Raw genomic sequence first — 16,033 nt, 5'->3', positions numbered from 1 at the left:
GCCTGAGAGAGAAGGTGCTCTGACTTCAGCCGAGGCCCGCTTGAAAGCAGAAGTCAAGAGAGGAAAAGGTCTACGGGGAGAGATGCCGGGTGGTCTCACCTGTCCCCAGAGCAGTTCTCCGACTCCGATGAAGATACACCAGAACCACTGGCTCAGGGTGAGGCCTGAACAGCTGAACGGTTTACCCCCAAACTCAACAATGATGATCTGGAATAACGATAATGATGATGTTAATAATGATAACAATAGCATCGGTTAAGTGTTTATTACGTGCCAAGCACGGAGCACTGGGGAAGATACAAGATAATCAGGTTGGACAAAGTCCCCGTCCCTCATCAGGCTCACAGTAGGAGGGAGAGCCGATAGAGGAGAGGGAGACCTCACTGAGCCAGGGCCCAGAGCTTGCCGGTATCCTCCTGGCGAAAGACGACCCCAACCGGCACATAACCAGGTCTCTGACTTTCTGGGGCTGCCCGCGCCCATCTGGCCAAGAGAAAGGGTGAGGGGGGCTCCCCGAACACTTTGCCCCCCCCCGTCCTGAGGAGGCCCGGCTGAAGCCGACGGCCGTGGACCCGGCTCAGGCCTCTCGCCTGGTCAGGAGCCGGCCACACCTCCAAGAGGTAATATCGTCACGTCTTCATTTTAGAAATTCACGGCCTTCCGTGAATAAACCAGACGGGCCACACCTCCAAGAGGTACTATCGTCACGTCTTCATTTTAGAAATTCACGGCCTTCTGTGAATAAACCAGACGGGCAACATTCTCCCCAGGGGAATGACTCAAGTAGAGAAGCAGGAGGACTGGCTCACTGGCTCCCAAGGGGCAGGTATCTATATCTTCCAGGCAGAGACAGGGGTCAACACAGAGGCCAGTCTGAAGCCCAGGATGAAACTCAGACCTGTTTTGACTACCAATCTCCCCTCCCCTGTCATCCGTAGCTAATTAGGTCCTCATGACTCAACTCTCCAAAACTTCTCCACTTCCTGGCTCCGGCCCACCTCCATTCTGGCCCCCCTTCGGGCTCCTCTGGCCCCGGGGCCCAGCTCACCTGGGAGATGAAGGTGCCCAGGACCACCGTGCAGAAGATGGGGTTACGGAAGATGGCCTCGAAGACGTTTCTCTCGCCGTGGATCTTGCGGGCGTTGATCTCATTAAAGAGCTGCATCAGCACGAAAGTGTTGAAGACGATGGTGTAGTGTTCAGACGGGGGTGAGTGCAAGGGAGAGTTCCTTCCACTGTCGATGTCAAAGAACTTCTCACCTGGGTGGGCGGAGAACACAGTGTGTTGGCATTGGTCGGTGGGGGGGCACCCAGCTTGCCTGGCAGCGTGGCCAAGCGGAGGGAGCCTGGGCGTCAGGAAATCTGGATTCTCACCCTGGCTCTGCTGCATGCCTGCTGGATGACTTTCATATCAGCCAGTCAGTCAGTTGTATTTACTGAGCGCTTACTGTGTGCAAAACACTGTACTAAGCTCTTGGGAGAGTACAGTATAACAGACATTTCCCGTCCACAACGACCTTACAGTCTAGTCCAATCTCGCTCCATTTCCTCATTTGAAAAATGGGGATAAGTTACTCATATTCCCTCCCTCAGACAGGAGCCCGATGCGGGGCAGGTATCCAAACTGATTATTTTGGTTCGACCACAGTGCTGGGTGCAAAGTGAGCGTTCAATCCTCTAGGCTCTAAATGGACAGGGAACGTTTCTACCAGCTCAGTCATATTGTTCTCTATCAACCATTTAGTCCAGTGCTCGGCACGCAGAAGCGCTCACAAATTAATCCCAACACTTTTCTCATTATCAGCATCATTCCCCTCCCTCCAAACCTGCCCAAGGCTGCAGATGGCCTACTTCCCAGAAGACCTCTTGCTGCAGCCAGAGCCCTCACCGGCAAAGAGCAGAGTGAAGATGATGGTGAGCTGGTAGACGGCATGGCCCAGAATGTTCTTCATCATGGTGCGTGAGATGAGTGGTTTGTTGCGGCCGTAGGGCCGGCGCATCAGCAGTGACTCCGAGGGGGGTTCGGTGGCCAGGGCCAAGGAGGCAAAAGTGTCCATGATCAGGTTCACCCACAACATCTGGACAGCCTTCAGCGGGGAGTCCTGGGGGGCAGGGGACAAGTCAGCCTCCAAAAGAGCTCCACCCCATCCAAGACAGGCCCAGGGAAGGTGGTCCAGCCCCCAGCCTTTCCCCTGGAATTCTCACTTTCAGCTCAACTGGGACAGGGAAAGAGTCCAATTGGACGATCCTGGATTTAACCCAGCGCTCAGTACAGTGCTGGGCTCAACAGTGAGCGCTTAACGAATAGCACGATTCTTATTATAACCCTGGACGCGAGACCTACTCGGCAACGTTCCTGGATCAGCCGCTTGCCCAAGCTCCCCTTCCTTCCTGGCCTCAGCTTCCTGCCAGTGAGGGAGCCACACTGTGGCACCTTCTGTTTCTGGAGGAAGCCAGTTTGGTGCACATAGTCCAATGTGGTTACTTTCCTCCTACCCCAGATAGCGGTCAGTTGAGCCCATCTCCACTCCTCTAGCTTTCTTTTTCCATCGCTTCCAGGCATACTCCATCCTGAACCTGCTGAAATCCCAGCCTCCCTTCTTAGCCCTCTGCTTTCGCCGCACACTGATAATCAGGGCTGGCTCCACCCTAATTTGCCGCTCCCCTACCTTGCGGTTTGCAGCCCCCAGCCACTCAAAGCCAGAGGACAGAATCAGAATCCTTTAAGGAGACCACCGTCGTTCTCGCCACACCCACCGCCCTTCGGGCTGCAAGCTAGGGGAGGGCAAGCCTCGTGCCCGTAACCAATAAAAACGAACATCATGGGCATGGGGTTGGCCAACAAGAAGGGGGTGTCCACAGGAGCGGGGCTGACCAGGTTGGGGGCAAATGCCAGCATGAGATGCCATGCTCGGTTTTCCGGGACCGCCGGCTTGTTCCATCCGGAAACAGAGCGGCCGCATTCCCGGGGATCCTCTCTAGCGTCCCTCGTCCTCATTCCCCGGGGGCCGTAGTCCAGCCGCCACCCCTCCCCGCTGGCTTCTGCCCACCCGTCCGCTCTGGCCATGTCCCCGCCCCCACCTGGGTGATGCAGGCGCCGGTGAAGGCCACGATCACGGCCACCACGTTGACCGTCAACTGGAACTGCAGGAACTTGGAGATGCTGTCGTACACGTTGCGGCCCCACATCACTGCCTTGACGATACTGGTGAAGTTGTCGTCCGTCAGGATGATGTCCGACGCCTCCTTTGCCACATCTGTGCCTGCGATGCCCTGTGGGGGGGAGAAGGGTTAGGGCACAGTGAGATGCTGGTGGGGAGGGGAAGTGGCCCTTACCCTCAGGTGGCCTGAACAGGCTTTCCCCAACCACTCCCCACTTCAAGAAGGCTGAGAAACAAAAGCACTAAAAGCACACTCAGGCTACACCAATTCCAGAATCGGGGAGTCTCCACGGAGACACCTCCTCACCTCCTCCCCCATTCTGGAGTTCAAAACCCTCCTAGGCCTAGTTCAGGAGGAGGGAGGAGGGGAGAGGGAAGGGGTGACATGCAACTGGATATAAGCCAAGATTCAGGTGAGGCACAGGCACCCACACCGTTAACTTCACTCCTCACAGTTTATCAGACTGAATGAGTAGCTTAACTAGCCCACCCCGCCCTTGGATTTGGAAGGAAGTCAGAGGAACAGCTAAAACGGCAGCTCCGCATTTTGCCCCCTCCCAGTGGAGGCTGGAGCGAGCAGGGGGTCGAGACTCTCACGGCTGCCACGACGTGCAACGGGGCACTGATCGGGCAGGGGTGAGGCAAGAGGCCGGACAGTTCAGGGGCAAAGGAGCCGCTCGCTTTTTGGCTCCGGGGAGGCCGGGTAGGGAGACAGCAGAGAAGGAGGCAGCACTCCTCTTCTTGGACTTCTTTCTCACTCCTTCCCTTCTTCCCTCTCCTTCCCTCGTCTAGCCTCCCCCTCTTCCCCACCAGCCATCCCCTCAAAATGAAAAGTTGGCAGCCCTGCTTCCAGGGAAGCCAATGGCTTGGCCAGGCCACCCCAGGAGAACCCTCTGTTTCAGTCCATTTCCAGTTTAGTGGCAATGGGGCCGACCCCAGAGGAGTTATTATTAATAATAATAATGATTATGGTACTTTAAGTGCTGAATACGTGCCCAACACTGTTCTAAGCTCTGGGGTAGATACAAGTTTATCAGGATGGACACGGACCCCGTCTCACAGGGGGCTCACACTCTTAATCCCCATTTTACAGATGAGGTAACCGAGGCCCAGGGAAGTTAAGTGACTTGTCCGAAGTCACACGGCAGACATTTGGCAGAGCCAGGATTATAACCCAGGTCCTTCTACTCCCAGGTCCGTGCTCTACCCACTAAGTCACGCTGGTTCCCCAGGTTGGGTTGGGACCCAGGTTTCCGGCCCAAGCAGGGTTTTGCTCCACAACAGATAGAGAACCTAGACAACCTGTCGCCCTTAAGACGGCTGTCAACCCAGGTGGGCTCTTCTGGCTTCTCTCCTGAGATCAGCTTCGAGAGGAGGAAGTAGCCAGGAGGTGACACGCCTCCCCGCCCTCATGGATATTGGCCTAATCCACGTCGGCATACTGACCCGCTCTGAGTCACCGTACCCCCTGGCAAACCTCCACAGCAAAGCAGGATTACCGCGGCCCCGAAGGTGGTCACTTGTTTCCTTTGCTCTGACCAGTTCCACCGAAACCCCTGCCCCCGAGGAAACTAGCAGACAGAGGGCCTGCTCAGAGCTAAGGAAGGGTGAGGGTGGAGGTCCTGGGAGCCCCCAGCCTGCTCAACAAAGAGTCGGTCAGCGCGCCCGCTCGTTACCATGGCAAAGCCGACGTCAGCTTTCTTCAGAGCCGGCCCGTCGTTGGTACCGTCGCCGGTGACGGCCACCACCTGCCGCTGCTCCCCCACGGTGCTGTCGATGATGCCTGCGGGTACGCGTGGTCACAGGGAAGAGTGAGCGGCAGCCAGGGTCGGACCCCGCCTTAGCCCGGGGCCACCCTAGCCCCGGCCCCGGGGCGTGCCCCTCCGGCCTCACCTTTCACCAGCGTGTGCTTGTCAGTCGGGGAGGAACGGGCCAATACCCTCAGCTTAGGCCAGATCTTGTCCAGCTGCTCCTGCTCCACCTGCCGAGAACAGAATCACCCCGGTCAGCCCGGGAGAAGCGGGCAGCCCGGAAAGTCTTCTCCTCGGTCCATTCCGCCCCAGCGCCCTGGGGCTCCTCCCCGGCCACCCCAGCTTCCTAGGGAGATACTCTAGCCGACTCCTGAGGGTCCAGGCTTGACTCCGGTTTGGGGTCCTTCACGGCTTTCCCCGAGGCCTCCTTGGCACCTCTTGTCTCCTGCACCCGGAGGTGGGCAGGGCAAGCCAGTCCACCTTACCTCTTTGCGAAGGGTTCTTGGCAGAGGATTGGTGGGGAAGCCATGAGAAGCCAAGGGTCACACGGGTGACCACCTATTTTGCTCTCTCCTCCACCCTTCCCCCAGCACCCTGGATGGGTCCCTGCAGAGACGGTTCTGATGTGCCAAGCCCTTCCTGCCTCCTTTGAGCACACCCGGGTCCCGACCGGAGTTTGGTGGTGGGGCCCGACGGGAGGAGACCCCAGGGTCAAGGTGCCCAACCGTAGCCAGGCAGGGCTCCACCCCTGTACCCACCTCGCCCTTCTCGTTGCGGATGAGGCGGTTGAACTCTTTTCCTTCCAGGCACAGGAAATCCTCCCCGGGCAGCAGGATACCACACTTGGTGGCGATGGCCCGGGCCGTGTTGATGTTATCGCCGGTTACCATGCGGACGGTGATCCCCGCACGCTGGCACTTGGTGATGGCGTCGGGCACCTGCGGGTGAGGGGAGGGGGGCGGATGGAGTCGTCTGCTTTTGGACCGATCGGCAGCACCCGAGGGCTACGGTTGAGTACTGGGGGAGGGGACTGGTGCCGGGCCTTGGATCAGTACACCCTGAAGCTTCCCACATCGGGGTCTGGGGTCCACGGGGCAGCCCCAAACCCCCCACTCCCACCATTAATGAGAGAAGCCCTTCCCCTTTCAGGAGCGGAGGGTAGGTGGAAGCTACTTCTCAACTCAGAACCCTATGGAAATTTCCAACACTGGTTTTCGCCTCAAAGGGCAATACACCCAATCTATTCCTTGATGAACTCTTCCGAAACTTTACCGCTGATAGTGCCGACTTGTTGAGCCGTTTTCTTAACGTGTGGATTATGTTCTCATTAGTCTATGTGTCTGTCCCCCGTCCTTTTTGGCTTCGAGCCCCTTGTGGTCCAGAGACTGTTTTCAACGAATCTCACGTCATCAAGTGTTAGGAATAATCAGAGCTCTCTGTCCATCCTATCTGCCAGTATTGTCAGGAGCAAGCCCTCTTTCCCAACTTCCAGCTGCCCCTCCGTTCTACAAACTACTAAACATAACAACTGTGGCATGTTATTACTACTAATAATGATAGTGATGGTATTTAAGTGCTTACTATGGGCCAAGCACTATTCTAAGCCCTGGGGTAGATACGAGGTCATCAGGTTGTCCCATGTGGAGCTCACAGTCTTAATTCCTATTTTCCAGCACAGAAGTGACTTGTCCAAGGTCACACAGCAGACGAGGGGAGGAGCCGGGATTAGAACCCACGTCCTCTGACTCCCAAGCCCGTGCTCTGTCCACTAAGCACGCTGCTCCCCTAAGTGCTAAGCGCTTGCTAGGTGCCAAGCACCGAACGCTGGGATAGCTACAAGATAATCGGGTTAGATACAGTCTCTGTCCCACTTGGGGTGCAAAGTCTAAGTAGGAGAGAGAACTGGTATTTATTCCCCATCTTCTAGAGGAGGAAACTGAGGCACAGAGAAGTGAAGCGGCTTGCCCCAATTAATGGTATCTAATGACCGGAGCTAGGATTAGAACCCAGGTCCTCTGACTCCCAGGCCCATGCTCCACCTCCTCACTCACTCAGAGTCAAGTGACTTCATGCCAGGCTGACGCGAGGCTCTTCTCCACCAGATCTTCCTCCCACTACCCCAGGCCCGGCTGTGGTGCGGAGAGGGGGCGGGTCGGCTCCTCCTCATCCCCTTCCCCCAGCCTCAGCCTCCCGGTGGGTGGCGGGGTGGGGGGAGGGGAGGCACCCGGATTCTCAGCTCACCTCAGGGCGCACGGGGTCCTCGATGCCCACCACGGCGATGCAGGTGAGGTCGGAGAGGATCTCGTTCTCGCTGTCCCAGTCGGGCTCGGACCCCGGGGCAAAGTCCCGGTAGGCGATGCCGATGGTGCGCAGCCCGTCGCAGGCCATGGGTTCGATCACCTTGCGCACCATCTCGTCCCGGTCCTTGCTCTTGAAGATCCGGGGTTCTCCTTTCTTGTCCAGGATCCGGGTGCACCTGGCCGGGGCGAGAGGTCAACTGCTCAGACACCGGAGGGAGGCTCACCCGCCCTCTCGGTTGGCCGAATCAAGAGTCACTCTGGCGGCCAGCATACGCATCTCCCACTCTGGCAGGGTCGCCACCGGCCGGGGAACTCCGTATCTTGGAGCGGACCTTCTCTCCGTCTCCCTTCTCGGAGGCGTCACCTGCAGGTGACGTCCGTGCCCGCTCGGGCCCGAGCTGAGTTCCCTCCCGGCCTACAGACGCTCTCCTCCTCCCCCTCTGGTCGGCATCCATCGTCCGGGGCCTGTGCTCCTCCTCCTCCCATCCGTTAGTCCAGACCACCGGGAGACGTGTACGAGAAATCAACCGGAATAGGTGAGGTCAGCGATAAAAGGAAAGACCCACTCAAACACTGGTCACCACGTGGACTAGATAGACAAGAATGGTCCAGATCCACTGAAGAGGCGGCGACAGAAAGGATGCTAAGCAAAACAGACGAAACCCGGCAAGGGGAGGGGGTCAAGCCAAGAGAGAGACTTTAAGCACAGGTATTTAAGCACTTACTTTGTGCCAGGCACCGTTCTAGACACAGGTTGATCAGGTTGGGCACAATCTATGTCTCGCAAGGGGCTCACGATCTCAATCCCCTTACAGATGAGGTGACTGAGGCACAGAGAAGTGAAGTGACTCGCCCACAGTCACGCAGCCGACAAGCGGCAGAGCTGAGGATGAGAACCGGGGTCTGGGATCCGGAATTAGAAGCCGGGTCCGGGATCCGGGCGCTGGCCCATGACTTGGAAAGGAAACGGGGAGGAGGAAGAATGGAGGGGAAATGAGGGAGGTGCCCACAGACAGGAAGAAACACAGCAGGAGTCAGCGCAGCCAGAAGGCACAAAGGTATAAAGAGTTCTACCAGTCCGATCTGTCGCTTCCTTTCCCGTCAGAAGGAACAACATCGCTCAGCGTTTAGAACGGCGACTGACACAGAGTAAGCACTTAAATACCATTATTATTATTACTTTTATCCGTAAGAATCATTAGAGTCAGCCTTTCATGCCCCGGGGTGGTGGCTGGCTCACAAAAAGGCCGGTTACTCGTTCAGCACTTACTCTGTGCCAAGCACCGTTCTAGCTACGAGTTAATCAGCTTGGATCACGTGGGGCTTAATCCCCATTTTACAGCTGAGGTAACTGAGGCCCAGAGGAACCGAGGCTAAAGCCCCGAGGCCCCTGCACCCCTAGACGGTCCCCGGGGAGGGACGGGGAAGGAGCCCTCACTTGCGCAGGAGGATCTCCGAGGCCCCTTTGCTGTACATGCGGAAGCCGCCTTCCGGGGTCTGGATGACGGTGCTCATGGACTTGCGCACGGAGTTGAAGGTGTACACCTTGTAGAGCTTCTCCTCCGCCACCTCGCTGCGGACGGCCTGGTAGTCCTGCTTCAGGTCCAAGACGAAGCCCAGCAGGGCGCACTCCGTCTTGTTGCCCACCTGCCTGGGCAGTCCCCCCTCCTTCTCCGGGGGCTGGAAGGGGAGAAAGAGACAGACGCGCTTGGGGCCGGTGACGGAGGGAGGAGCCCGGGGGCACGGAGAGAGGACGGCGTCCTCCCTGGATTGCGAAGAAGTGAACCCAGGGCACTCCCTGCTCCTTGCTCTCCTTCCCTCTTGCCTGGCTGGAGATTCCACCATCCCAGTTGGCACACACGGGGCTCTCCCATTCCCCTGAGGAGAGGGGTCATACGACTGGGGAGCGAAGGGAGGGGCTGGCCCCAGTCAAGCAGGCCCTTCCCTAGCCCACGATGCCATGCACCATCCTTTCATCACGGTTGACCCTTCTCCCCCATACCACATTACGCCTCCTTCTGGGCCTCATGACTCCCACCCAGCCTAGACCCTTAAACGGGCTGCAAATGGGGGAGACCCACACTTATCTGCCCCAGTTCTGGCCTGCTGGAACGTAGACCTGGACCGTGAAGTCCAAGTCCAGTCAGGGCCCGAGCCTACCAGAGACTCGCTTCTGGAGGGTTCCGGTAACAGTGGTTTCCATTGGTTTCTGGGAGTTGTATTTCCTATGTGCTGCAGGGATCCGTGCTGCTCCGTTTCTCCACGGGCAGCAACCCCCCCATCTCCCCCTCCTAGGAGTGAGGCCCGTGGCCGTTACCGGTCCGGAGACGTGAGAGACCACACCGAGGCCCCGGTGGCCTCAAATGCTCTAAAACGGGGGTGAGGGGGTGAGAGGAAGCTATCGGGGCATCCAACAGCTCACCCTGTAATTCACTTATTTAACGCCCGTCTTGCCCGCTCCACTGGGAGCTCCCTGTGGGCAAGGAACGTGTCATATTATATTCCGCCGAGCGCTTAGTGCAGTTCTCGGCAGAAAGTAAGCGCTCAATAAATAAATTGATGGATTCAGTCTGGGTCAACTCAGCAGAGTGCCAGATAATTACTAATAATTATGGAACTTGTTAAGCGCTTACTACGCGTGAAGCACTGTTCGAAGTGCTGGGCTGGAAACAAGTTAATCAGGTCGTACACAGACCCTGTCCCTGACGCTCCTTTTACAGATGAGGTGACCGAGGCACGGAGAAGGGAAGTGACTTGACCGAGGTTACACAGCAGACAAGCGACAGAGCTGGGTTTAGAACGTAGGTCCTCCGACTCCCAGGTCCGCGCTCCACCCACTTGGCCACACTGCTTCCCAGCCCAGCACGTCGTGGGCCAGCCCACGTGTGGGCCTCACGACTTCCCTCGCGCGGTCCCGGTAGTGGGGACGGGAAGAGGAAGTTCTCCTCTCAGCCAGGCAGCACCGAGCACCGGGGGTCCCGGGGCCACAGAGGGGCTTCCTCCCCGGCCCAGGAGACGGCTTCCGGGGGAAACCCACCAGGATCTTGGAAGTGTAGGCCGAGTTGATGGCGATGCCATTGACGACGAGGTCCAGGATCTTGGAGGGGATGCTCTCGGGGTCCGGGATCTGCCGGTGATGGGCGTCTCCCAGGTAAACCTGCACCACCGTCATGCGGTTCATGGTCAGCGTCCCGGTCTTGTCCGAGCAGATGGCCGTGGCGTTGCCCATCGTCTCGCAGGCGTCCAGGTGTCTCACCAGGTTGTTGTCCTTCATCATTTTCTGCCAGAGGCGGAGGGAAGAAGAGTGTCATTAGCTGGGCTAAAACAACCACATACACCGCCCCCGCGTACCCCCCACCCAAATAGGCTATCGTTTCTGTATCTACCACTGAAAATTCCCCACGCTCTAACAGACCGCATCCTCCTTACCACAAGTTGCTAGGCAGCCCTACCAGGAGTGCCAATGGAATCTGTGCCGCCCAGAGGTCGGGGAATGGGCGGGGAGATGTTCCCCCCCTTCCTTTCTGCAGTCACCACACCCTAGCCCTGTTTCCAAGGAGCCGAAGGACGGCTGCCCCGGCCCCCTGCTCCCTACCCCCCGCCCCCCACCGGCTCCCTCCTCACCTTGACCGAGTAGGCCAGTGAAATGGTGACGGCCAGCGGCAGGCCCTCAGGCACGGCCACCACCAGCACGGTGACGCCGATGATGAAGAATTTGACGAAGTACTGGATGTAGATGGGGGTACACTCTGCCAGCCAAGGCCGGCCCTGCACCCCGAAAGTGTAGATCACAAAGTACAGCACCAAGATGATCACCGTGACCGCCGACATGATCAGACCTGCCCGAGGAACAGAAGCCTCCGTGAGCCCGAGCCTTGCCTGGACCCTAAGCCGGCGAGGTCACTACGGGCCTGTTTTCTTGTCTCCAAGCAGGAGGGTGCCAAACCAGTCCTGACAGGAGGGGGTCTAGTTTTGTAATCATCTCCAGTAAGAGAGTCTGACAACCTCCCTTGGGATCTCATTCCGACATCTTAATGTCGGGAGACCCGAGTTTGAGACCCGGCTCTTCCAATCTGCCTAGTGCGTGACTTTGGGCAAGTCTCTTCGCTTCTCTGGGCCTCGATTTCCTCATCTGTAAAAGGGGAATAAAATCCCTCAAAATCCCTTTTAGACGGTGATCCTGTCTGATCGGACTTTCGTATAGGGACTCTCCGATCAGATTTTCGTATATCTACCCTAGCGCCTGGGACAGCGCCTAGCACAAAGTAAACGCTTAACAAATACCGCAATGATTGGGAAGTAACATGGCCTAGTGGATAAAGCACAGGCCTGGGAGCCAGAGGTCCTGGGTCCTAATCCCGGTCCCACCACTTGCCGGCTCTGTGACCTTAGGCAAGTCCCTTAACTTCTCTGTTCCTCAGTTTCCTCGACTACAAAATGGGGATTCGTTCCTCATTCTCCCTCCTAGACTGTGAGCCCCATGTGGGATAGGGACCGCACCCGGCCTAATAAATTTGTATCTATCCCTAGTGCTTCAAACAGTACTTGACCCAGAGCAAGTCCTTAACAAATACCATAAAAATATTATTCAATAATATACTTACTATTGATTACAGGTGCACATGACCAATCAATGGTATTTACTGAGCACTCACTGTACGCAGAACATTGTACAAAGCTCTTGGGAAAGTAAAATACAGTAGAGTTGACGGATATAGTTCCTCCTCTCAAGGACCTTACAATCTAGTGGACCAGGGCATGGACATTGCATTCTAATAGATAAGATAGAGTAGGTTTATTTTAAATGCGTGTGCCTCTCGCTCTCTAACTTGAACACTTCCAGTAGCGTCCACCTGTTTCTTTGGATCTCTTGGGAAGCAACATGGTCTAGTGGATAGAACACGGGCCTGGAAGCCAGAGGACCTGGGCTCTAATCCCGACTCTGCCACGTGTTTGCTATGTGACTCTGGGCAAGTTACTTAATTTAAATCACTGCAAAATGGTGATTTAATCTCTGTTCTCCCTCCTACTTGACTGTGAGCTCCATATGGGATAAGGACCGTGTCCGGTCTCATTAACTTTTTATCTACACCAGCGCTTAGAACAGTGCTTGACACATAGTAAGAGCCTAACAAATACAATAGAAGAAAAAAAACCACTCTGGTGGTGCAGAGTGGAGAGTCATTAGATCTTCCCATCCTTCAAGTAATGATAATAAGAACTGCCTTTATTGAGTGTAATACACACTGGACTAAGCACTAGGGGAGTTAGAAGATCCTCGTTGCTCTTACTCACCTGCTTTCCCAATCTGAACTGCCAAGCGCGTCAGCTTGCCCTGCAGCACGGACTTCTCCTTCTTGGGAACTTTGGTCTTTTTCTTCTCCTCATTCTCTACCCCTTCTTGGCTCTTCAGCGGCTGTATCTCCAGGGCCACGCCATCCTGGGTTTTGGCTGGAATCAGGAAGGAAAACACAGACACACACAACCCCCACTTACAAAAGATCTCGGTCGGGGTGTGGAGCTAGCAGCATGGTGAGGGGCGGCGGGTGGAGGCTGAGATGCCAAGGAAGCATCTAGAAGATTGATTCTAGGCCCAGATTCTGCCTCTCCTCCACTTTGGAGGTTTGGTTTGGGCCTTAGGAGGGACCAGGGTGGCACGGAGGAAACTTTAAGTAAGAGATTTGCCAACTGCCGGTTTTTCTGGCTCCCTGTGGCTATCGGAGCCAGAATTACTCTAGCAGAAAGGAGTCCCTTGAATCTCCTTTTTAAAAATCATTCAGAGAAGCCAAAGTCCATGGTGGTTGAGCAGCTCTGGCTTAGATGTCAGAGGCTGGCAGGTTTGCCCTGGGAATCATCCTGAAATGCTCCCCCCTCCAAAGCCCCCAACCCCCAAATCAGGCTCAAAAGGGACCCACCTCGCTCCCCACCAGCTGCCTCTTAAAAATACAGAGGGTCCCTTCTTATGCCCAGCTGGGGTGGGGAGTGCTGAATAAATTCAGCGGCAATCAGAGGTCTGGTGCCCAGACCTGTTTCAGAAACTGGAATAGGGTAGAGAACTAGAGACCAAGGTGGATGGGCGTGGGCTGCGGTGGGGGAAAGAGAGAGAGACACACAGAGAGGGAGGGAGAGAGAGAGAGAGAGAAAGTATACACAAGAGAGCGAGAGAGACAGAACACGTCAGCAAACATTTTATCTTAACTTTGGGGTGAAAAGGACCAAAAATAGAGTTAATTGCTTCCTCTTAGCCCTGGATCTCCGACGATGGTGACGGCTTTATTTTTAAGATTGCAGCGAGATTACTTCAGAGAACTCACCGTCCCTGGCGCCAGGGAGAGAACTCACCCTCCCGCCCTGCCCCATGGGGAGGCCTCCACCGGACTCACAGACGGGACAGAGGAGGGACGGAAACACGACCACCAGAAAGAAACAACGGGTGTCAGACTGGAGAGGGAGACGGACGGCGAGGAGGCGAGAGGGTGCACAGACGGGGCTCTCTACACTGCCTGGAACGGAAATCTGAACCGGCAGAGGAGGCTTGTAGTGATCGCGGGTTCCCAACCTCCGCTCCCACGAAGCTCTGCCTCCCTTTCATCCCATCCCCTTGTCGGAGCCCCCAAGTTTTGGCAACGAGCAGCAGTTCTGGATCACGTACGGTTAAACTCTGGAGAGCGAGGGAAGGGTTTGGGGAAGAAGATTCCATGGCGGTATTGGCTCCGAGGAGGAGACTCCCACATCCTCCCTCTTCCCTGCAAAATGCCTCCGCTGGCCTCTCCAAGGCAACAGCGGGATCGGGGGCGGATGCTGTGACCCCTAACAGACTGGGGTGAGTGTGAGGAGCCCCAAATCTCTGCACCCTCCTCTGTACGACGACGCAGGACACCCTGCCAGAGACGAAGAGAACAGACGAATGGCAAAGAGGGAGAGAACGAGGAGGGGGGAAGAAATGTCGGGCAGCCTGAATGGAGCTGTTCGGGAAGGGGGAAGGTTACCTTTGTTGCGATTTTCGGGGGCTCCTTGTTTTTTACCTGTTCAAACAAGAAAGAAAAAAGGGGTGGAGACCCTCGGATGAAAACTGGTTTTTCAGGAGACATAGGAGTTCGCTCCACCAAGGGCCCTGGAAGCCAGGGGAGAGAGCCGGAAGACCAGCGGCCAGGTTACTTTGCTGTTGAGCCAAGTGCGAGGGAACAGAAAGGAAAAAACTCACATGTGCGCCCCCTCTTGTGTATGACATCAGTGGCTCGTGGTGACCCTTGGAATGGAGAATGGGTCATCCTCATCCCTCCCTCCCTATTACCACGTAGCATATAGCATGGTGTAGTGGACAGAGCACGGGCCTCGAAGTCAGAAGGTCACGGATCTAATCCCGGCTCCGCCACTTGGCTGCCGTGAGACCTCGGGCAACTCACTTTACTTCTCTGCGCCTCAGTTACCGCATCTGTGAAACGGGAATCGAGACTGTGAGCCCCATATGGGACAGGGACGGTGTCCAACTTGATTTGCTTGTATCCACCCCGGCGCTCGTTACAGGGCCTTGCACATAGTAAGGGCTTATCTAATACAATGATTATCATCATTATGTACACACATGCTCACACCACTTCTCTTCTTCCTGGGACAAGAGAAGAGAAGAATCCCAGGTCCGGAGTGGGACTCTTCTTGCTTGCTGGGGTCTCGTGGGCCATTCAGGTCGAGTGAGGGCCCACACCAGGTTCCTACACCTCTGTAGCCCCGGGTCAGAAGCCCTGGCCCGAACGGAGGCCCTCACGCAGACGACACGGTGCCTGACCCCCTAGCTCCACCAGACCGCTCCCAGAGACGTGGGCCTCTGGCAAGCAGGGACCAGAGCGGGAGGGTGGCGAAGCTCTTCTGGCCAGGCAGATGGAAATCTTGGCAGACGCCAACCTTGGACACGCCCGGCACAGCTCCGCTTCGGACCCTGAGGGTCCCCAACACCCACAGCGGGTCCCCACCGATGGGCCCTCCACGCAAGCCGAGGCTGCCTTGACACCCACCCCCGATCCGACTCCTCTCCCTCAGGAGACGAGAGGTAGCCCAGAGGCAGGTCAGCGTCTCTTCCTCCCCAGGCTTTGGTTTCCACTCAGCCGGTGGCCCGAGGCTCAAGGGGATAGGCCTGTCCGTCCCGGGGCAGGAGCGAGGACCTATTCCCCGGCCGCCAGTGGGGAGAGCAGCTGGGAACTGCCGGTTGACACCAGAAGGCTCTTGACAAGTTTAATAGTCCACTGCCATCTTTGACATCCCTACACCCTATCCCGGGGCAGAGACTCAGCTTCATCTGGAGGCTGGAAGGCGGTTCCCGGCAGTCGTGCCTGGGGACCGCAAGGGACGGCTCTGCCAGTTCACTGACACGCGTTGGAACGGTCTCGACTCCCACTTGATCGTCGTCGTCGGAGAGTGCTCCCCTGAGCCCATCCTCCCTCCTCGGACTCGCCAGATGAGGCCGGAGAGCCGTGTGGTCTGCCTCCGCTCCTCCGGGCCGGCGGCCTCCCGCTACCCTCTCGGCCTTCCTCCCCGGAGCTGCGAGAGGCACAGTCTGGAGGAAGGGCTGGAGCACCAGACCCCTTCTCTGAGCACCCCTTACCTTTCTTCACTTTCTTCTCCTCGTCCCCCTCGCCAGCTCCCAGCAAGGTGAAGATGATTCCAGTTTGGGAGTTGATGCCCACGGCGGTCACCAGCATCCGACCGGACCCTTCCATGACGTGGGTGCCTGAGGAGAGTCCAGACCCTGGCTCCCAAATGGCTCAAGGCGGGGGAACACATCAAGCCCCCTCCCCGCCAAGCTCACCTGTACCAAAAGCTATGA

General features: G+C 56.8%; 1 protein-coding gene across 5 annotated transcripts in view; it reads right to left on the bottom strand.

Moving 5' to 3' along the window:
* The window catches only part of ATP2B4 (ATPase plasma membrane Ca2+ transporting 4), a 120,359-nt gene that overhangs the window by 17,791 nt on the left and 86,535 nt on the right, over positions 1–16,033 (bottom strand). For all 5 annotated transcript variants that reach the window (XM_039912491.1, XM_039912489.1, XM_029068972.2 and 2 more), the window contains exons 6-19: positions 15,812–15,937; positions 14,202–14,237; positions 12,508–12,663; positions 10,837–11,051; positions 10,250–10,492; positions 8,651–8,892; positions 7,154–7,388; positions 5,671–5,850; positions 5,055–5,142; positions 4,838–4,944; positions 3,082–3,273; positions 1,889–2,102; positions 1,049–1,260; positions 100–207 (exon numbers count right to left, since the gene is read on the bottom strand). In XM_039912491.1, the coding sequence (XP_039768425.1) occupies positions 100–207; positions 1,049–1,260; positions 1,889–2,102; positions 3,082–3,273; positions 4,838–4,944; positions 5,055–5,142; positions 5,671–5,850; positions 7,154–7,388; positions 8,651–8,892; positions 10,250–10,492; positions 10,837–11,051; positions 12,508–12,663; positions 14,202–14,237; positions 15,812–15,937 (2,354 nt within the window). The remainder of the gene's footprint in view (positions 1–99; positions 208–1,048; positions 1,261–1,888; positions 2,103–3,081; positions 3,274–4,837; positions 4,945–5,054; positions 5,143–5,670; positions 5,851–7,153; positions 7,389–8,650; positions 8,893–10,249; positions 10,493–10,836; positions 11,052–12,507; positions 12,664–14,201; positions 14,238–15,811; positions 15,938–16,033) is intronic.

Source organism: Ornithorhynchus anatinus, chromosome 7 (assembly GCF_004115215.2).
Source record: "Ornithorhynchus anatinus isolate Pmale09 chromosome 7, mOrnAna1.pri.v4, whole genome shotgun sequence".
Taxonomy (NCBI): Eukaryota; Metazoa; Chordata; class Mammalia; order Monotremata; family Ornithorhynchidae; genus Ornithorhynchus; species Ornithorhynchus anatinus.
This window is presented reverse-complemented; position numbering and strand designations above follow the sequence as displayed.